The following is a 23,562-nucleotide window of genomic DNA, read 5'->3' as shown; positions in this document are numbered from 1 at the left end:
CAAATATATGCCTTAAAAATGAAACTAAAGAAAAATAGGATTTTTGCAATAAAAACCTGTATAGCGAGCGAGCTGAAACATATCATTCTATTGCAGTTCTCTAGTTTGGCTTGAAATAATATTGTTATAATTTCATCAGAAACATAGGGAGGACAATTTTTACCATTATTTGGTGCTCATTCTAACTGTAAATTGTAAGTTTCAGCTTGTATAGTTTACAAATTTTTAATGCATCGTATATATTGTTCCCTTTTTTGCAACCACAGGAGCATACCTTTGGGGCACTGGATGAAATCTTATAGTTGAAGTGAAGCCAACTTCAGTTTTGTTTTTTTTAAATATATCTTTATTGATTTCAGAGAAAAAGGGAGAGGGAACGAAAGATAGAAACATCAATGATGAGAAAGAATCATTGATTGGCTGCCTCCTGCATGTCCCCTAATGGGGATCAAGCCCGCAACCCAGGCATGTGCCCTTGACTGGAATCGAACCTGGGACCCTTCAGTCCTCAGGCTGACACTCCATCCACTGAGCCAAACCAGCTAGGGCTTGTTTTGTTTTTTTATTGATTAAGGTATTACATGTGTGTCCATATCCCCCCATTGCCCCCCACCCCACCCCCATACATGCCCTCACCCTTCTGCTGTCTCTGTCCATTGGTTATGCTTATATGCATGCATACAAGTCTTTTGTTTGGTCTCTCCCCCTTACCCCCACCCTCCCCTACCTTCCCTCTGATTTTTTTTAAGGAGAAATTTTCATTCTGCCACATGGGCAAATTCAAAGGCTGGATGAATGAGTGACAAAACAATGAAGAAAATATTCTGCGTTATTCATTCCCAAAGTCTGAGAGACCAAAATGGTACTAGCTAAGAAATACAAATTCCAAATTTGCTCATTGTGTGTGTGTGTGTGTGTGTGCATGTGTGTGTTTTGTTTTTGTTTTTGTTTTAATCCTCACCTGAGGATATTTCCATTGATTTTTAGAGAGAGTGGAAGAGAGTGGCAAAGACAGAAATATCAATGTTAGAGAAACACATCGATTGGTTGCCTCATGCATGAGCCCCAACCAGGGCCTGGGCCACGGAGGAGCCTGCAACTGAGGTATGTACCCTTGACCGGAATTGCACCCGGGACCCTTCAGTCCAAAGGCCGATGCTCTATCCACTCAGCCAAACTGGCTAGGGCTTGCTCCTTGTTTAAAATGATTTTTAAGGATTGCCTTTTTAAAAATCTAAAATCACCCGAAAACCATCATATATGTGTATGCATGTGTGTTTGAAATCATTAGCATTTGGGAACTGAAAACTTTTATGAGATTCTTTGTAAATCTGCTAAACAAGTCCTTTTGCTTATACTGAATATTTCTTCATAAATTAGTGGTAACCATTTTAATTTATTCCTTGGTGCTATAAGAGCAATGTGTTTACTAGGCATATTGTCCTATAATTTCAGTTTTCTCTCTGTCTCATCTGAACACAATATACAGAATTAAGCACAAAGAAGCAAATGGATGTACTGAAAACAAAGAGCAAACGTTGTGGGTCATGTGCAGGGTCTGAGAGCGTTTCCTGACCCAGAGGAAGCATTTACATCATGACTTGTCATCTGTACTGTCTGTCTAGCCTAGTGTCTCCTAACTTCCTGGAATAAAACCAAAATAAGCAAAACAATAAAAATGACATTTTTGTGTGTGTGTTGGAATTCCAAACTCTTATTACTGGAATGCTAAATCTTTCAACCCTACTGGCTGTTGTGCCTTTCAAAATTAACAGCATTTTTACGTTTGTTTTTTTTTTAATGTAATGCTCATATATATCCCCTTATTATAACAAATTATTTTAAGTGTTATTCTAAAATTTTGCTAATCCTTGCATCAAGAGAAAACTACTGCTTTATTTTCAAATTAACTTTTGTTTTTACTTCTGTAAATAGCTTTAACAAATATCATTCTCCCTGAAATACTAATTGAATTTTAGATGTAGGCAAATAATGGAGAAGAAATATAAAAACAATCCTTTATTTTCTAAAGTTAGCATTCTTGCCTCCTACATGCACTTGTTGGTCCAATGGTTTCCAAAGCTGATACCTAAGCATCAACTTTGCCTTTATAAGAAACCATCCATATAGAGATGGAGTTATATTTTATCAGCATTATCACTACCAGCTGCTTCACCATCACCACTTTTCAATTTGTAGAAAATCCAGCATTATCTGCCAAGTTGGCAAGATGTCAAAAGTGCATCGACTGTTTTCAATGAGAATAACTTGTTCAGTTGTAGATGAGCTTTAAGGACTCATATCAGGTTTGGGGAGAGCTTTTGTATTATAAGCTTCCACATTGCATAGATTAGTAGAATGGTATAGGTACAGAGTTCTGAAAAAATCAACAAAGACCTCTGCTTTTCAAACCAATTCAAGAGTACTACTTTGAAGTTTGTGCAGCCATGAGCGAGGTATGCTGGAATAAAGGGATACGCAGGAGCTGCAGGATGAGGTGAGGTGAGTGTGTGGGGAACAGGGAGAGGTTTAGCTGGTAAAAATTTGATATCTATTTTTAAAATATTAAAACAAACAATTATGGAAGCAAAAGCAAAATTTTCATAAAATTTCAGGTCAAAAATATTTTAAAGTTATTTTCTGTTTAGAACAAATATTCATAGAGAATACATATCCATTTAACCTAGGAGAAAATTTTCAGATTTTCCTTATCCAAGGTCTTTATTATACTGGTCAGGAAATAAAAGGAATTTATCAAGCCACTAGAACCCAGATTTTCTGACTGCCAGGCTTCAGTCCTGATTGATAGCTCTTTGAGGAAAGAGGAAATGCGGAATAACATCTATTGAATTTCATCCATGGGCCAGACACTGTCATTGTCACAGCAGTGGTTAAGGGCTAAGCTCCCAGTCACACTTCCTCAGTGGGAAATTGGTACCACCTCTTATTTACCTGTGTGACCTTGAACAGGCCACAAGTTCTCTGAATACTAGTCACTTCCTGTATAACATGAGGATCATAAAGGAACCTTCCTCACTGACCAGGTTTAAGTGAGATCATCCTCGGAAAAGGCCTAACAGTTCTTGGCACATAAATGTTGGCTCAACAGATACTGAATGAAGGAAAAGAGAGAAAGAAAAAACTTTGTATGTCATAGCAGTGAGGAGAATGAAATGGGAGTAAATTTTGTGCCTAATTTGCAAATGAGAAAAATTCGGTTGAGTAAAATTCAGTATTTGCCAATAAGTTACAAACTAGAAGGTGAAGTTGTCTCTATTTGAACCCAGAGTTCAGGTTGTGTCTGTTACACCACCATGCCTTCTTATGAGAGGAGCAGGAGGTGGAAAGCATATGGAGACCCTCCACCATGAGAGCTGGCTGCTTCCCAGCAATTCTAGAAATCTGTGAGGCTCTGAACAGGGTGCTGCCCAGGTGGCAGAACCCCATGAGAACACTTAGGTGATAGTGCAAATATCTCTCTAGGTTAAAGTCTGGAATGTAACCTTGGCTTCCTTTAGCTAATGGAAGTTCATCCTCAAGGACAGGTGCTGTGCCCTGTCTTTCTGCAGAACTGACTTGCCCCACGCCCAACACTGTAAGAGCTCACTCTGTGTCAGCCCTGCCAACAACGTGACCTTGGGCAAGTCACTGATCTCTTCAAGGTTGGATTAGGACAGATCCTCAGGCCACAGTCCTGACCAATCAACTCAGATTCTTACAGAGTGAGACCCTGAGATATCTATTCTTTATGCAAACTTTTCACTGAAGTATACTTAAATCAGATCAAAACTACAAATAATGTAAGTACATACGGTAGTTCAATTAATTTTCACCCAGTGACCACAGTCTCAGCTCAGGTAATAGATCAATCTAGTCCAGAAGGCACTCCTGTGTGCCCACCACTCTCCCAAGATAGCCACTATAGTCTCACCTCTAACATCATCCCTTACTTTTGCTATTTTTGTAATTTATATAAATGGAACTACACAAAGTGTGCTCTTTTGCATCTGGCTTCTCTAACTCAAAAGTATGTTTGTGAAATTCACCCATGTTATTACATGTAGTTATGGTTTGTTCGTTTTCATTGCTAAGATAGTAGCAGCCCTACCTCCTGTTTGAAGTAAAGTTTTATTGGAGCATCACCAGGCTAATTTGTTTCTGTGTCATCTACAGCTGCTTTCACACTACTATGGCAGAGTTTAGTTGTGACGAAGACTGTATAGCTGCCAAAGCTGAAAATATTTACTATCTGGCATTTGACAGAAAAAGTTTCCTGACCCTTGCTCTACAGTATCCAGTCACAAGTGTCTAACATTTCTTCATTCATTCTACTATTGAAGGACATTTAGATGGTTTTTAGTTTTGCATTATTACAAATAGTGCTGCTGTGAACATTCTTGTATCTGTCTTTGGGTGACTTTTGTGCAAATTTCTATTGGGTATATAGCATGTATATATGTATACATATATATTTTTATGTATGTATGTATATAAATTTATATTTTAATCTCAGACTGATTCTAATGTACAGACAGGCTTGGAAACTTCTGCTTTAGAGATGTTCAGAGAATTTAAACACAACCTGTTTAAACCGTCTTGTCCAAGGTCATGATAAAAATAATTGGCAGAGCTCAGATTGACAACCAAATTCCATTTCTTGGAACAGTTCTGTTTTTCCACTATAGTTCCTGTAGTCATTATCTTTAGAACATTAAAATAGAAAGGTCTTTACTTATCCAAGATCTTTCACAAATGTGATTCTTTTCTACCATATCTGGTTGTACATGTTCAAGAACAGGAAACTCATTGCTTTAATAGAATTTTAGAGAAAGAAGAGATTATATAAATCACTTAACCCAATCCCCTCATTTTATAAATTAGTAAATCAAGTTATAGAGATAATAATAATTTGCCCAAAATAGGCATTTTGAGTCTTGACTTTTATCATGTATTACAAAATGATTTTAAATGTGTTATTTTTATCTTTGCATTTGATATTACTTAAGTCAACTAACTTGCAAATGTAGTACCTATACATTCATTTAACTATTTAAACATTACAGAAGTATCTGAAGTAAAACTAATTTTTCTCCTTCTTTCAACTGTATAGCCTCTCCCCCATATATATAAAGATATATAAATCCATGTAACTTACATGAGCCCATAACTTTAATGAGGAAGAAATATAACATTATTTTTCTTTAACTCAAATTAATTTCTAGTCTGAGGTTTCATTCACATTTGTTAGGTGACCACTCAATCTCAGTTAATTTGGAATACCCTCCCTTTTCCTGTAGTTGTGCCGACATTTCGGCAAGGGCGGGGGAGGGGGGGGGCGGGCGGTGGTTGTAGTACCAGGAAATTGAGTGGGAGGTAGAGACTGGACAGCATCTGATCCTTGGTATCCATGGTGATATTGAGACATCTTTCACCCTATCTGGGCCTTGACTGCTGCTCCCCCAGATATGTTGGCCCTTGTTGTCAGACGTAGTGTCATGCCTGAGCCTGAGGAATCTCTGCCAGGCTGCCTGAGGTCCTACCTGCCCTGGCTCACTGCACCATTTCCTCTGTGGGCTCTTGCCAGCTTTCCTGGCCTCCACCCGAAACTGAGGCCCAGGTTTCCTCTGGTCACAGATCCCAGCAGCCTAGCTGGAGTTTTCCACTTACCCAGGATTTATCTGTGGCATTCGGCATTAGGCCCCTTTCTTCCTCGCTTACCTCAGACATTTGCTGCTTTCCTTCCGATACCTCTCACCCCTCCCCACCCCCAAGCTGGAAGCATCTCCTCTCCAACCTTAAGTAAGCATTGTATACCCATGTTTTACATATTTGCATTTTCATTTCTGTCAGGTCTCTTTTCCAGTCAGGTGGTGGGGAAGTTCCTCTCTTCTCAAACCCTTGAAAACTTGCAAGTTTGTATTTTTAGAAACTGGTTACTAGGATAGTTCTTTTGTCTGTTTGTACCTCCCTCATAACAAGAAGCCCAGATGTAAACGGTGAACTACTAGAAGAAAAAAATACATGATTAATATCTCTAATTATTATCCTACCACAAAAATAGGCATATCTGTAGGAGAAGTACTTAGTTTTGCTTTTATTCTAAAATTGGAATTATACAATATAGGGTGTCCCAAAATGTATACACACACTTTGAATAATTATAAAGGCAGTGTTTAGTAAAATAAATTTCATTTTTAAAACTGAGCTATCAGCTATTAAAGTATGTATACATTTTTGGGGGACACCCTATATATCAAACTGTAACTTGCACTTTTTCACTTAATATATGTTGGACAAATACATTCATGTAGATATGCCTCATTATTCTTAATGGTTTTATAGTATAATTTGTTCAATTATTTCCCTTCTGGATTGATATCCAGGTTGATTTTGTTATTACAAATAATGATGATAATAACGAATATTTATTATGGTTATGAAATATACTAGACAATGTTCTAAATACTTTACATGCACTTAATCTTCATAAAAATTTCATGAGATAGACGTTGTTGCCGTCTTTATACAGATGACAAACTTGAGGCATATAAAGATGACATAGCTTACTCGAGGTCATAGTAAATTATAGGTTTGAATCTTAATGAGTCTATTTATAGAGGCCATTCTTAAGCCATTACAGAGTTCTGCCTCCCTCCTTTGGTAAGTGTCTTGAACACATGCTTATGTACTTGATTTTTATTTCTGTCAGATAACTACCCAGAACTGAGATGGTAGGCAAAGTTCTTGTGCATTGTGAAGACAGATTACGTTTGGATGGAAGCAATTTACAGAACCAACCCTAGTATAACCCAAGAGTAATGATTACCCCCAAGCCTACCACCACTGTGTGTCAGGACTTGTTTGAAGTTATAGCACGCCGGTAGGAGCTCTGTCCTTCCACCCAAATGATGTTTAGGTGTTTTGATTTTCACTTCCCTGATTACTAATATATGAATGTCAAACATCTTTTTTTTTTTTTTTGGCTGGGTGCAGTGAACTTTATTGATGGTGCACGACAAAGTAGGGATCCCTACGCCCCTCCCCTTCTTCAGGGGGTCTGGGATGGAAACAGTGGTCAGGAGATTTTCAGTGTGTCGGGGGATCAATCTGGGGCAAGGACTCTCCAAAAGCTGAGGGCCTCTCTTCCTCTTGCTGGGGCTGGTGGTCCAAGGGACTCTTACTCCTTGGAGGCCATGTGGACCATAAGGTCTACCACCCTGTTGCTGTAGCCAAATTCATTGTCATACCAGGAAATGAGCTTGACAAAGTGGTTATTGAGGGTAATGCCAGCCCCAGCATCAAAAGTGGAGGAGTGGGTATCACTGTTAAAGTCTCAGGAGACAACCTGGTCCTCAGTATAGCCCAGGATGCCCTTGAGGGGGGCCCTCTGATGTCTGCTTGATATCACTACCTTCTTGATATCATCGTATTTGGTAGCTTTCTCCAGGTGGCAGGTCAGATCCACAACTGACACATTGGGGGTGGGGACACGGAAGGCCATGCCGGTGAGCTTCCCATTCAGCTCAGGGATGACCTTGCCCACAGCCTTGGCAGCGCCAGTAGAAGCAGGGATGATGTTCTGGGCAGCCCCTCGGCCATCACACCACAGCTTCCCAGAGGGGCCATCTAGGGTCTTCTGGGTGGCCGTGATGGCATGGACTGTGGTCATGAGTCGCTCCACGATGCCAAAGTTGTCATGGATGACCTTGGCCGGGGGGGGCCAAGCAGTTGGTGGTGCAGGAGGCATTGCTGACAATCTTGAGGGAATTGTTATACTCGTCATGGTTCACACTCATCACAAACATAGGGGCATCCGCAGAAGGGACAGAGATGATGACCCTTTTGGCTCCACCCTTCAAGTGAGCCCCAGCCTTCTCCAGGGTAGTGAAGACACCGGTGGACTTCACAACATACTCAGCACCAGCATCACCCCATTTGATGTTTCTTGTTTTGCCAAAGAAAGCTTTCCTCTTTCCATAGCTATACAAATGTTTTTCTAATTTTTCTTCTAATATCTTTTTCCTTGTTTATATGTAGTTCCTTAATATATCTGGAATATACTTTTAGATATGTTATAAGATAGAAGTTGCCATTATTTTTCTTTCCTATGTATAACCAATTTCTTTAATTCGATTTATTATATGTACTTTGAAGTGTATGTATGGTGGTAACCTATTATCTATGGAGGATACTTCCATGACCCCCAGTGGTGCCTAAAACCAATAGTACCAAATCCTATTTATATTTTTTCTACATTTACATACCTATAATAAAATTTATAAATTAGGCATACAAGAGATTAATAAGAACAATAATAAAATAAGACAATTATAATAATATTCTGTAATAAAAGTTGAGAATGTGAGCTCTCTCTCAAAATATCTTATTGTACTGTACTCACCCTTCTATTTGTGATAATGTGAGATGATAAAATGGCTATGTAATGAGGTGAATGAGACATTTTTAAGTAAAATAAGGGTTACTTGAACACAATTACTGCTATACCATGGCAGTGAATCTGATAACCAAGGTGCTACTAAGTGGCTAACAGGTGGGTACTGTATACAGTGTGGATAGACTGGACAAAAAGATGATTCATGTCCTTGGGCGAGAAGGAGTGGGATGATGTGAGATTTCATCATGCTACTCAGAAAAACATGTAATTTAAAACTTACGAATTTTTTATTCCTGGAATTTTTCACATAATATTGTCACACTGCATTTAACCAAGGGTAACTAAAACTATGAAAAGCAAATACGCAGATAAGAGAGAAGGATTGTATAGTGACTATTATATATCTTTTCCCAATGACTTCTACTCCCAGATATGTTTTAATCTACTTCTGGGCTAATCTTTCCATTGATCTTTCATTATAATATCAGTACCATTCTGTTTTGATTATAGTAGCTTTATTGTGTTCTAATGTCTGATAAATGAAGTATTTCTGAAACAGAACTCAAAAATTCATTAGATATTTTCTTTCCAGATATTTAACAATATCTCAGTAGGCCAGGATGCTACTTTCTTACAAATTGGTTTTCTCATAAATAAAGGAATACATTGTTAGGCAAATAAAGAAGTTCGTTATGTCTGAAAGTTACATGATTTTATATCCTTCAAATTTAGCCAAATAATGTTATCAATAAATTGACCTTGAATTTAGATTAACATTGGCATTTTTTTAAGCTTTGGATGTTGTCTGAAATCCAGACAATAGGAAAATTAGCCAATAAGAAAGAAAAACCAGCAAAAGTTATGACTAGCAAAAGACCCTTGATATATGCTATTATCTTGTTTTAATAGAAATAATTGAGTTTAACAATAATTTCACTGAAAAGTTAAATATTCATTACTCTTGTAGGGCAATGGGTCTTTGGTGCCCTCCCCATCTTTACCACTAATTTTCATACAGATTTAATTTTAAAGATATAAAGACATTGAAAGCATCATATAATTTTTATTCTAAGCTTCATTATAAATCTGAGAAAGCTAAAAGTTATTATTTTTTTTTCATGCCAAGATTTTAATTTTCCACTAAATTCCAAGGGTAAGTTAGTTCTTCGATGACGATTGACTAGGCTATTCTTGTTTTCAAATGCAGCTACATAGGCATATTTCTCTAGATAGATTTCTCTGGAACAACTGTCTATGTTCAAGTAATCCAAATAGGCCCACTCCGCATATAGTATATTCCTAATTTGTCATCTAGAATTGGCGTAACAATGATCCATGTGCTGTGATACCCATTACTAAAAACTTCTTCCTAAAAATCTTTGAAAAACTTTTTATTTGGCAAAGAATTCTGTCTCAATATCCACCACAGTGGGGTTTTGCCCTCATTTCCTTTGTGTGTATTCTGGGTGATGTTTGCAAGACAGCGAGGATCTATTTTTGTTGGGGACACTGTTCTCTTTCTGCAGGAGGAAGTGAGAGGCTGCGCTTTGTCTCCAGCCCCAAAGCTGTTAGACAGATCAGACAGGGAGCCGTGTCAGCCAGGCTCCAGGAAGGCTTCTCTCTTCAGATGGAACAACTAAACAATTGCTCCTATTTACAATGGATCAAATGGAGAAGTATTCTTAGAACAATAAGAAAAGGGAAAGTCGGCCACCCGGCAGGAAAGAGTCTTTCAAGCCATATCTTACTCAGAGAACGTGAATGTCTTTTCAATGTAAACAGCTGACCATAGCCCGTCTCCAAATAACAATACCAGGAGTGCTTGCCATGTGCCAGACCCTTGGCATACGCTATTATCTCTAATCCCATAAACACCGCACCAGACAAGTATTATCCCAATTTGATATATGAAGAACCAGAAGCCAGAGAGGTTATAATAACCTCTTCATGGCTGGTTAATGTGTAATTCAAACACAAACTTGTATAATACACTTAGTATATTAGATATGCCCACACTCTTATCTACCTCTTTTTTAGATTAAAAAATGGTTGAAAAGTTTATAATTCTTAGTGAGTGAATCTATAATCTCCTTATAAAGAGCATAACGCTGCACTGAGAGCTCTGTTAGTAGTTGGAACAATTACTGAGCTCCCAGTTTGTTCTGTAAGTATTACCTGAAATAGGCTATTATCTCTGGCTTAAAATACCATTTTTTTAAAAAATATTTTTTTTTATTGATTTTTTACAGAGAGGAAGGGAGAGGGATAGAGAGTTAGAAACACCGATGAGAGAGAAACATCGATCAGCTGCCTCCCGCACACCTCCTACTGGGGATGTGCCCTCAACCAAGGTACATGCCCTTGACCAGAATCGAACCTGGGACCCTTCAGTCCACAGGATGACGCTCTATCCACTGAGCCAAACCGGTCAGGGCTAAAATACCTTTGTTATTAAGATTTTTGCATATAGATTCATTGTGATTGCTATCTGACCTGTAGCTTTTGGTCTTGGTTCAATATTGATGAATGTTTTTCACTAAGTAGGACATAGGTGTCTTTTAAAGAACACAGATTCTCACATACCTGCGGTGCTGATTTGATATTTTTATTATTATAGCTATACTTCTTATACAAGTGAAAAGCAAAACAAATTTGCAAACTAACCACATTAACGAAATCTAATAATATCTAAGTTAACTAAGATAGCTGATGGCGATGAGTAATGTATCTCGGCAGAAGTTTAACCGTGGCTGGCAGCAGGCCTATCCTGCGGCTCCCACTACACTAGCAGATATGCAGATGCTACTACTGAACCGCCTGAGAGCTGTATTCACCAATGACTTTTTGTTCTAACCAAACTGCAGCAAAACCTTCCTACGTACAGGATGCTATGATATCATTGGTCTTCACTCATATTCTTATTAGCCAGAACTCTTGAATTCAGCGGGCACTAAATTACTGTGACCATACTCATTTTGACAATAATCACCCTGATGATCCTGCACTTGATCATGTCAATTATTTTTATTATTTTTAGAAATGGAAACACAAAACTTGAAAATTTTGTAGAGAACTTGAGTGACCTTGAGAGTGTGCCCTCAGAATCCAGTCATAAGACCTGCTTCTGATTGGAGAGCCTTGGCTGGACGTGTAGGAAATGCCCTGCAGGCGGAGGAGGTACTCAGGGATGACTTTATTCCTCAAGTTGGAAATATGCAAGCTTTGGGAAATGTTCAGAGCTGATCTAATTAAAAAGGTCATAAGATGGAGAAACCATTCCTGGAAAGAAAAATTTTTATCTTGGGAAAGTGAAATTTTACAGATTGATTTCCACCTTCCAAGTAGGAATGGCATACCTTTCTCTATTACAAAGAGGAAGTTTCCATGTCAAAACCACTTTTTACTTGCAAATCTTTAATAATAAAAGTGTAATATGCTAATTAGACCAGATGACCTTCTGGAACAGGGGTGGGCAAACTTTTTGACTCGAGGACCACAATGGGTTCTTAAACTGGACCGGAGGGCCGGAATAAAAGCATGGATGGAGTGTTTGTGTGAACTAATATAAATTCAAAGTAAACATCATTACATAAAAGGGTACTGTCTTTTTTTTTATTATTATTTCAATAGTTTTATTCATTTCAATCATTTTAATAAGAAGAATGTAAACACTAATTATTATAATTTGAAATTTCAAAAAATGGAGGAATCATAGCACAATAACATACCTTATATTGAAGATGGCAAAGGCAAAATAAAATTGCCTAACAAAGGAAAGGTACAAAAGCCTTTCAAATTAAACTTAAATATAATAAAATAATTTAAAACTAAAACAAATAGAAAAGAACAAAATGTGTAAACAGTAAATTAAACATTTTCTTTAGTGCAACTTCCAAATTATGCCCGGGACGTAGATGTAGATGGCAATGTAGACTGGGTTGAAAGGTTTTTGGTCTTTAAAACATCAACTTCAGTGGGAACAGTGTTGTTGGTCTCCTTTTTAGCTAATTCTCTGATACTGTGCTCTCCAGGGGCGTGTCTCCCTACATCACCATGATAACGTGTCTACGCATTCCCAGGGTGATGTCGGGGGACGCGTCCGCGGGCATTACAAGGAGCCTCTGGAAGATTGAGAGGTTGTTCCTTCTACTGAATGGGCGGATATAAATCCGCCCACTCAGAAGAAGGAGCTGTGGCCGTGTTTCCCGACGTTGCCATGTTAACACTGCTGCTGGTGAAGGAGCGGAGGGGAGAGCAAGAGAACCCTCCGCTCTTTTGGCTCCGTGGGCCAGATAGAACAGCCGAACGGGCCGGATCAGGCCCGTGGGCCGTAGTTTGCCCACGGCTGTTCTGGAAGAAGCTGCGGTGGCGGGGAGTGGGGGGGCAAGCCTCTTGCATGATTTTGTGTATCAGGGCTCTAGTTTTATATAAAAATACTAGTGAGTAAATTCTGGCAACATTGGCCCGATTCTAAAATCTAAAGCAAGAGTCAGCAAACTATACCACTTCAGAGTCAAATTCAGTCTACTGCCTGTTTTTGTACAGATGTGAGCTCAGGATGTTTTAAACATTTTTAAAGAATTGTTTTTTAGCCCAGCTAGTGTGGCTCAGTGGTTGAGCATTGACCTATGAACCAGGAGGTCATGGTTTGATTCCTGGTCAGGGCACATGCCTGGGTTGCAGGCTCAATCCCCAGTGTGGGGCATGCAGGAGGCAGCTGATCAACGATTCTCTCTCATCATTGCTGTTTCTATCTCTTTCTCCCTCTCCCTTCCTCTCTGAAATCAATAAATATATATACATTTATATACAATAAATGTAAATAAATCAATAAATATGTATAAATTTATGAATACGTATACATAAATATATATGTATGTTTATATATAAAAAATATTTTTAAAAGTAAAAGAAAAAATAAAACAGAGAAGGCATGTGGTCTGCAAAATACAAAAATAGTTACCATCTTGCCCTTTACAGAAAAAGTTTGCCAACCCCTGCTCTAAAGACTTGACTATTTTTAAAAAGCAATATTAGTCATATCTTGCTGGAAGGGTCAATGATATTTATATCCTCCCCTCTTCATTCTTCTTGCTCCTCTTTTATTCTTTGTCTGCCTTTCACTTGCTTTCAAATTAAAGGCATTTAATATCTTGCTATATATGTTAAATAAGTTCTATTATTCAGTCCTTTATTTTAAAAACAGGTTAAAAGATGTATATTAATCTCCTATTTTTTAAAAAAACACTAAATAAAATACTCTGTTTTTTAAATTCATTTTCCTGTGGTTCAATAATTTTTGAGAAAAACACAATCTATTTACCTGGAATGACAACGTTAAAGCAAAGCTATTCCTTAATGCCTTTGATTGGCATTCTCATTCTTTTCTTTAATAATAAGTAGGTCACTAATGTTCACTAAGTTTGGGAATAACATGAAGAATGAGCTCAGGGCTTCCCTCCCAGATGGAGTAATTGTTAAACTCAGCAAAGGACAACTGAACATTAACCTCATTTTCTAAATCTCTTTTCCCAGGAATTAATGCATGAGTATTTGCTTGGTAAAATCTAAATGGCTTAATGCTCTCTAAGCCTGCAGAGAAATTCACTTTCAGAGCTGCAAAATGGTTTATAAGCTTCATTAATAGTCCATTTTAAATATGATTAAGTGCGTAGAGTATTGTTAAGTATCCAAGAATTACTTGTCGGTTAACAACAAAAATCCCCTTTTCCTGACTCAGAGAACACATTTAAATAGCTGAAGACATATCATAATTATTCACTAAGGAAACAAAAAATGTGGTGGGTATGTGCGTTCTTTGTCATCTTCAATGGATTATTTAGGAAAGAACATCTGAAAGTAAGCCCATGGGAAACGCTGCTGCTGAGGAAGGCACTGGGACCCAGATTGCTGATGACAGCATTTGGTCATGAGCACTGAATCTGAAAGACTGATGTGAACTGTTTTCTTCCCTGAAGGCAGATGGGTACTTGTTAAGAGCTTCCTTAAGCAAGAAAGTTAGGATCCCTGCCACATGCGCCACCCCCTCACCGCCTCCTTTTCCTCCATTCTGGAGTTCTCCACAGGCGCAGGCAAGAGGAACCAGAAGAGGAAGGCTGTGGGGCACCCTTGAGGGTCTGAGGACTTGATCCCAATTAATCCGTGTGCTGCCCAAGGACCTATATGCCATCAAAACCAGAGAAGTCTTGCCTGTTGAGGAATGCTGATCCAGAACAGCCCAGGAAGCCCTTGCGGTGATGAGGGCTGCACCCAGCATGCCCTGGCACACCCTGCGCCTCACCTCTTTTGGAGCTGTTACCAGCTGACAGCTCTATACAGACTTTGGGGGAGACTGTGCCCTCCAGGACTCTGGTAAAACTATAAAGCTCTCTGAGGATGTAAAGGGCATTGCCTTCGCCAGCACCAGCAGAATCTTGCTGTGCACTGCACTAATCTTATCTGCAAACTTCTGGCATGATGCCAGGCCCCCATGACAGCAGCCAGCAGCCCTCACCAGAGTCAGGACCACAGCTTGCTTAAGCTGCTCTCCTGGGTGCCTCAATACTGCTGTTCAACTCCACTCTGAGCTCCATTCTTTCCCCAACTCCGTAGGCCAGCTTGGACCTGAGTCCTGACATGCCCAGGCCCTCAGACTTTATTCTCCCAGGTGTGCATGAGTCAGGGCAGCTGGGATCTCTGGATCTTAAAGCAACCCCCCCTCATCCCACCCCATGACCACTCCCCCAACTTCGCCCCACTGGATTTTGATCTTTGGCGCTCTCCGAGCAGCCACACAGCTTGATGTCTGAGCTTTGGCCTGCACCCAAGGATTCAACCTTGTCCCCTCCTCAGGCTTAATGTTCCTACATGTGTTTTATGAACTTACCCTCCAGCTCTGAGCTCTAACTCTGCCTTGGCCTGCCTGTCATGGCCACACAGCCAAGCTGGCAGAGGCCCCGTAGTCAGTCTCTTCATGCCTATTTCCCAAGTTGGCTGCAGCTATTTGTGTGTCTCCAGATTCCAAGGAATCTCAGATTTAGGATAAAAAGTTGAAACTAAGGGAAAGAGAGTAACAGAGAGCAAATTGATTCAACAAATTTCCTCTGTGAATGCTGGATGAGGGATTACTGAAAGGAAGTTCTTACATTACCACTGACAAGTATTCTTGTGGGAAGATGAGGTATGGTAGTAGAGTGAGATAAATATTCACTGAAAGTCGGACAAGCCTGAATTGAAAGGCCATCTTTTTTATCTGGCTCCTGTCATAGATGAAAAAATGGAGGATGGAAAATGTTAACTGACTTGGTCAATATCACTCTGGTTAAAAAAGAGCAATGTTGGAACCAGAATCTTGCTTCCTGTCTGGATACAGTATTCTCTACCTTCATTCATTCCACAAGCATTCAGTGAGAATCTACTTTAGGCCACGTTATTGCAATTTAACAACTGCTGGGCATGTAATAAGTGTTAGATAGATACAAAATAAATACAATAAAAGTAACTGTTTTAAGGGACATTCATGTGATAAAAATAATAATAAGTACATATATGTTAAGTATTTTAAAATAACCCAAGGTTACTTGTGCTTGTGCCATAACAGAAGTATCCTATATAATAAAAGGGTAATATGCAAATAGACCAAACAGCAGAATGACTAGTAGCTATGATGTGCACTGACCATCAGGGGGCAGATGCTCAACACAGGAGCTGCCTCCTGGTGGGTCAGTGTGCTCCCACAGGGGGTGCGCTGCTCAGCCACAAGCCGAGCTGATGGCTAGTGAGCAAGAGTGGCAAGAGCCTCTCCTGCTTCCGTGGCAGCGCTAAGGATGTCTGACTGCTCCCGGCAGGGAGTGGGCCTATGCTGTCAGTCAGACATCCCCTGAGGGCTCCAGACTGCTCAAGGGTGCAGGCCGGGCTGAGGGACCCCTCCTCCCCGCCTGAGTGCATGAATGTTGTTCACCAGGCCTCTAATATGTAATAAATTTTCATGGGAATGCAGAAATAAGAACTATCAAGCTAGGCTATGATTCTCAAAAAAGACTTATGTTGGACTATACAGAAATTAACCTGGAAGACAAGGTAAGATAAATTGAAAGGAATATAAAAGGTTTTTAAGTGGGGGAAACTTTTTTGTTGGGGATTAAGAAGAGAAAGTTGTAATTTGTGTGGGAACAAATTATAGAAAGCCTTGGGGAAAATAAAATAAAAGGTGTTCAGTAGGCACTGGGGAGCCATTGAAGTGTTTAGCAGGAGAATGTCATGAGGAAGCAAGACTTTAGGAAGGCTAATCCAGTAAAGCTAGATTGAGAGGCAATGGGAATGGAGGAAGAGGGCGAGAACCCAGAATTGGCAAGACAAGTTACTTGGCCATTAAAACAATCCTCAATAATAAAATATGTTTAAGGAAAATTAAGTATATCATTTCCAAGTACTTAGAATAATTTGATCTCATGATTAAAACATAGCTGTCACCTTCGGTCCTAACAAATCTACTGTTTACAATTTAGATTGTGTTTCTACCATGAGACTTTTATAGAAATGGATGAAGGTAATGCTTAAAAAGAATTGCTCTTAGATTAAGCAAACCATATACTCCCCATACAAAACTTCCTTCTGATCTATAATTTGTGGTAATATCTCTTTCATAGATGGTACAAAATTAAACAAGACTAGTTTATGCTCATATAACTAAAAATTCCCCATGAGTGCTATTAGTAAGTATTTGTTACTCTATCAGGAGTTTAGAAATACAAATAACTTTAAAAACAACAATAACGCCCTGGCTGGTTATTAGCGCCCTGGCTGGTTTAGCTCAGTTGACTGGCACACTGTTCCGTACACTGAAAGGTGACAGGTTCGAGTCCCGGCAGGGTACATGCTGGAGTTTCAGGTTCCAACCCCCTCAGGGTGCGTATGGGGGAGGTGGCCAATCAATGTTGCTCTTTCTCCCTCTTCCTTCCTCTGTCTCTAAAATTAATAAAAGCATATCCTCAGTGTGTGTGTGTGTGGGGGGGGGGGGGGTGGGGGAGAAATAAAAACAATAATAAGAAATACAAAACAGAAATTCACTCTCCAGTCCAGTACTCCAACACCAATTGCTTTTCCTTTTCCCATATTCTTTTCTCCAGGCTTTGTTCATATGCTGCTGTGTCGCTTTTTATAAGGGTGAAACTGTTCACCCATAACAATAAATGTAGTAAAATTGACTATCTTTGTCCCTAACATAACAATAATTATCCTACTATTATTAAATGAGAACTGCTGGTTATAGATGGCACTTTGAAGTAAATGAACAATTGGTTTCCCTGCCTCGGAGCGCTTCACAGTAAAGACCACACCATGTGGTGCCTCCTGCAGAAAGCTTAATTAAATCCAGCGAAATGATCTGCAGGAACTGTCTTCTGCTCCAACTAGCTGACTAAACGATAAAGGACAATAGCTTGCAGTACTTTCTTTGCATGTGTGCTTTTGTGTCTGTGTTTTAATTGCCAAGTTCGATGCTAAATCTTTCTAGGGAGTTGAATAGAAAGTAGTCATACAGAAAAAATAACCTATACCTCTGCATATGAATTTTTAAAAAACTTAAACCCTGGCTATTTATGACTAATATGTTTCTGAGATTTAGTCATTATTAGAAGGAAATGTTTTAACATTTACTCCATTAATACTTAAATACAATTATATTCAGAGTATAATTATATGGACTGTATGTAATGGTTCACTTATCACTAGTCAAGTCATTATTCCCAATGAACCCGGTTTGCCTGCTTGGAGGCGATGTTCTCGGAGGTATGCATTTATTCAGAGGTTTTTGATTTGTTTATTTTAATAGCCCTTGTTAGCAATACCTGAAACTTAAAAGTTGTCCAAATTCACTACCAGAATGTAGCTAAAGCTCCAATTTGGTGATGAAAGTATAAAAAGGTCTGAATTCCTAATGACCTTCTGCATCTTGATTTACATAAATTTGCATATGTGCCATAATCATTATTATGAGTTACAGAAGCTGAAATAAAATTAGATAATATGGCTTTCAGCAATTGAACACATGCTGTAAAAATAAAACCAAAGTCCAAAAAAGCAAAAGTTTTTAAGTGCTTGAAATAATTCCATCCTAGCAAATGTTTAATACAATTATATCTGCCATGAAGTTTATTTCACTGCAAAAAATGACTTTTGTGATTAGTTATGAAACTAAAATTTTTTTCATAGTTCTGGCTTCTATTCCATTAACTATCCTATGTGATGCTTATTCCACAAGAGCCAAATCAAAAATTTTCTGTGCAGGAAGATATTGTTGTGACAGTAATGGTCACCACTAAGAATTAATATGTTTGCTATTTTTATATGAATTTTTATGAGGAGATCAGCATTTTATACAAAAAATTTTTTACCACAAATTAATTTTTGTTGCCCCTTGCTTTTTAAATTAAAAACTCTCTGACTCTGAAAATTGTTTCAATAATAATAATAATAATTAATAGTAATAATGGAATACATTTATATAAGGGAATTTTCCACAAAGGCTATCTCAGGGTAGTCTCATAAAATACTGTGGTAGCAATTATTGTTTTCTTTTTTGATGGGTCAGAACATTAAAGGCCAAATTAATTGAAAAGTTTTTAAAATTCTTATAACAAGTTCATGGAAAACCCATAATTTGAGTTCATGGCTGGTTTCCCAGTACATTGTTCTTTTCATCAGCCTTGTATATCATGTGTTGATTGCAATGGAGCAATGATTGAAAGTCCCCAGAAAGGTTACCTTAAAACTGTTTTATTGCTGCAGCCAAAGTATTTTGTCATAGTCAAATGTGGTGATTGGTGCTCACGTGCTTACTCTCCATCGGGCCCCAGCAGCTTTGCTTGGCACAGTTTTAAAGCCCTGGCTTATAAGTGGAAACATGTGCCCTCTCTCATCTCCTGTGTCCACTTGCGCCTCATCCAATATCCTCCCTCTCACCCGGATACTGCCACGTCTAATAAGCTTGCAATTATTTTTAAACTTTTTTCCATGAGGTGGTATCTGCATACCAGCTGCAGGAGAGAATGTAATTTATCCTGCAGAAGTTAAACCCTGGGTCATATGAAGAGCTAGAGGTAGTAAGAAGGAGATATTTAATGCAACTCTCCATGGAAATGTCAGACTCAATATCATATATTATCTATACCAGAGGCCTGGTGCACAAAATTCGTGCATGGGCAGGGGGTTGTCCCTCAGCCCAGCCTGCACCCTCTCAAAGCTGGAACCCCTCAAGGGATGTCCGACTTCCCATTTAGGCCCGATCCCAGATAGGATCGGGCCTAAATGGGAAGTCGGACATCCCTCTCACAATCCAGAACTGCTGGCTCCCAACTGCTCGCCTGCCTGCCTTCCTGATTGCCCCTAACCGCTTCTGCCTGCCAGCCTGATCACCCCCTAACCACTCCCCTGCCAGCCTGATTGATGCCTAACTGCTCCCCTGCCAGCCTGTTTGCCCCTAACTGCCCTCCCCTGCAGGTCTGGTCACCCCTAACTGCCCTCCCTGAAGGCCTGGTCACCTCTAACTGCCCTCCCCTTCAGGCCTGGTCCTCCCCTCCCCCACAACTGCTCTCCCCTGCAGGCCTGAGTCCTCCCTCAACTACCCTTCCCTGTAGGCCTGGTTGCCCCCAACTTCCCTACTCTGCCAGCCTGGTCACCCCTAACTGCCCTCCACTGCAGGCTTGATTGCCCCCAGCTGCCCTCCCTTGCATGCCTGGTCCCTCCCAACTGTCCTCCCCTGCTGGCCATCTTGTGGTGGCCATCTTGTGTCCACATAGGGGCAGTCATCTTTGACCACATGGGGGCAGCCATCTTTTGTGTTGGAGTGATGCTCAATTTGCATGTTATTCTTTTATTAGGTAGGGTAGAGGCCTGGTGCATAAGTGGGGGCCAGCTGGTTTGCCCTGAAGGATGTCCCGGATCAGGGTGGGGGTTCCCTTGCAGCATGGGGCTCCCTGGGTGAGGGGCCTGTGATGGTTTTCAGGCCGGCTATGCCCCCCCAACGACCCAACCGGAGGCCCTGGTATCTGCCATTTATTTATCTCCTATAATTGAAACTTTGTAGCCTTGAGCAGAGCCAAGCCTTCTGCTTGCTCCGTTGCTGCAGCCATTTTTGTTGGGATTTATTTATCTTCTATAATTGAAACTTTGTAGCCTCGAGTGGAGGCCTGGGCTGGCCAGGGCAGGCAGAAAGCTTGGCTTCCTCCATTGCTGGAGAAACCCAAGCTTCCTGCTCTTTCCATGGCCTCAGCCATCTGGGTTGGGTTAATTTGCATACTCACTCCTGATTGGCTGGTGGGCGTGGCTTGTGTGTGTAACAGAGGTGTGGTCAATTTGCATATTACTCTTTTATTAGATAGGATGTTATCTGACTCCAGATTTTAGAGTTGAAAATGTTTGTGCTAGAACCAATCAGTAGGATCAGTTTAAGTTTAGAGAAAATTTTCTCCCAGATTAACAAAGAAAGAAGGAATGAGAGTGAGAGAGCAAGAGAGAGAAAACAAAAGAGAGAGAGATACAGTGAAAAAAATATGCAGACAAATGAAGACATGAAGGAAGGAAAGAGAAGAAAAAAAAAGGTGAAAAGAAAGAAAAGGGAAGAAAGAAAAAGAGAAAAGGAAAAAGGGACAGGGCTTTTTGTACATGCATGCTTTCTGTTTCTAAAAATAATTTTTTAACTAATTTAATTCATTTGGCCAATAAAATGGTTTTGGTTGAAGAATCAATAAATTTCATCTGGCCAGTGGCCTGAATTAACAAATTCATATCAGAGGTTATTAATCAGTAAATAGTAGTGTGATTGAAGAACTAGACAGAAGTGTAGAATAGTCCTGTTGAAGAACAATAAAATTAATGTGAAAGCAATTTGGATAGCTCTCGAGCGTCATAGAGTTGGGAGCAGCTATTGTGCACTAGCTTCACATTCTATCCGGGTAAGGAAGGAATATTGCAAAGCCCAGCTCCTTGGCATTCTCATCTCAGTAGGCACCACTACCAGCTACTGAGGTCCAAGCCCAGGACCCATCAGTGCTTTATACCTTCTTCACTTCAGACCAGCAAATGTGAAGATCAATTCAGTCCTCTCCATCTTTCTCTCATCTTTCTTCACTGCAGCTGTCTTACTGTAGGCACTCATTATGTGTTGCCAGTATAATTGCAACAGCAACTTGACTCTTCACACTGAACTCTCCAGCAAAGGAGACAAGAAAAAGAAATCTCATTCTGACTAATTGGTGGGTGTGGCATGCCAACTCAGTTCTCTCCATCTCTCTCTCATCTTTCTTCACTGCAGCTGTCTTACTGTAAGCATTCATTATATGTTGCCAGTATAATTGCAACAGCAACTTGACTCTTCATTTCTCCCTAATCCTGCTGCCATGGTCTTTCCAAAACACAAATACATTCAAGTTCCTTTGCTTAAGGAGCTTAAAATCCTTGAATGCCCTGCCTTTGCCTTGGGAAAAAATTCAAAGGCCTTAACCAAGCATACAGGGCCTTTTTATGAGTCAACCTCTATCTAACTGTTCAGTCTCCATTTTTCATGCCTTTGCCAGTGGAACTGGGCTTACCTGTTGAACAAAATTACATGCAGTTCCAGAAAAGGCCAATGTGTCATGATGTCACGTCTCTGCATGGCCTGCTCCTGTGGGATCATCCTCTCCATTATAGCACCTGACTGGCTTGGGGCAGCCTCATCTCTTTCAAGCAATCATGCCTGCCCGAGCCTGCCCCCTGGTCCTGTGATCAGCTTTAGAGGTCCCTCTGAAGGCTCACTCCCATCTCACACTGTACTTCCCTTTGTCATGGTACCTATCAGAATTTGTTTAGTATGCTAGCTCTACGCTAGACTGTGAACTCCTCAGCAGGCACCTAACAGATTCCTAGCACAGATAGGTGTGCAGAACAGTAAATCTTGTTTAGTGATTTAAAGAATTAATGAACTAACAACATGGTAACCAAAAGAAATGAGAGGGAAACAAGAACTTGAAGTTTGGGGTGGGCAGTAGTGGTGGTGGAGTTGTTTCTCTGTAGTGTTACCTGAATTGGGTAAAATAAAGAGTCCAGGAGAACTGGGTTCTAGTTCACTGCTCCTTATTTTCCCTTTTCTTCCTGCAAACTTTTGATTATTATTTTTATAGAGATAAAATTTACATGCAAGTCCATTTTATCACTGTTGTCTTTTATAATCAGTGCTTTCTGTGCACTGATTTAAGAAATCTTTAACTCAGTATCACACACATTTTTTCTTATGCCTTTATCTATGAGTTTTATTACTCTTATATTGCGGACTGTGATCCATTTTGAGTTTATTTTTGCTTATAGTCTGACATAAGTACAAGGTTAAATTTTTTTTTCAATCCATAGAGATATATAATTGTTTCAGCACAATTATTTAAAGAATATTCTATTCCCACATTGAATTACCTTGGCACCTATGTCAAAAATCAGTTATATGTATATGTCTATTTATGGATTCTGTCCCATTGATTTAATGGTACACCTTTAAACCATTACTACACAAACTTGAATACTATAGCTTTACAGTAAATTTTGAAATTTGGTAGTGTAAGTCTTCCAACTTTGTTCTTTATGTTTAAAATTGTTATTGCTACTCTATGCCTTTGCTTCTCCTTGTAAACTTCAGAAGCATAAATTTCTTCAAGCAAGCCTGTTAGGATTTTGATTATTTTACATTGAATGCATAGATCAATTTAGGGAGATTTGCCAGCTTAACAATATTGAATCTTCTAATCTATGAACATGTATATTTCTCCACTTATTTAAGTTGACTTTTATTTCTTTTAGCAATAATTTGTAGCTTTCAGTATAAAGGTCTTATCCATCTTTTATGCTATTATAAATAAAAGTTTAAATTTTTTTCTAATGTTTTTAATTTTTTTATTTTTATTGATTTCAGAGAGGAAGGGAGAGGGAGAGAGAGATAGAAACATCAGTGATGAGAGAGAATCATTGATTGGTTGCCTCCTGCATGCCCTGCACTGGGGGCCAAGCCTGCAACCCAAGCATGTGCCCCAACAGGAATCCAATCATGACCTCCTGGTTCATAGGTCAATGCTCAACCTCTGAGCCACACAGGCCAAGAAAATGTTTCTAACTGTTCATTGCTAGTATATAGAAATACAATT

General features: G+C 39.5%; 1 protein-coding gene across 1 annotated transcript; it reads right to left on the bottom strand.

Moving 5' to 3' along the window:
• Positions 1-7,177: 7,177 nt before the first annotated feature.
• On the bottom strand, positions 7,178-22,079 carry LOC308246001 (glyceraldehyde-3-phosphate dehydrogenase-like; the record flags this gene model as incomplete). The annotated part of the gene is given in 4 exon segments (XM_080663864.1): positions 7,178-7,333; positions 7,337-7,717; positions 7,719-7,980; positions 21,985-22,079. Coding segments are annotated over 4 exon segments (894 nt in total).
• Positions 22,080-23,562: the final 1,483 nt, after the last annotated feature.

The sequence above is a fragment of the Plecotus auritus genome (assembly GCF_963455305.1).
Source record: "Plecotus auritus genome assembly, chromosome: 4".
NCBI classification, from domain to species: domain Eukaryota; kingdom Metazoa; phylum Chordata; class Mammalia; order Chiroptera; family Vespertilionidae; genus Plecotus; species Plecotus auritus.
This window is presented reverse-complemented; position numbering and strand designations above follow the sequence as displayed.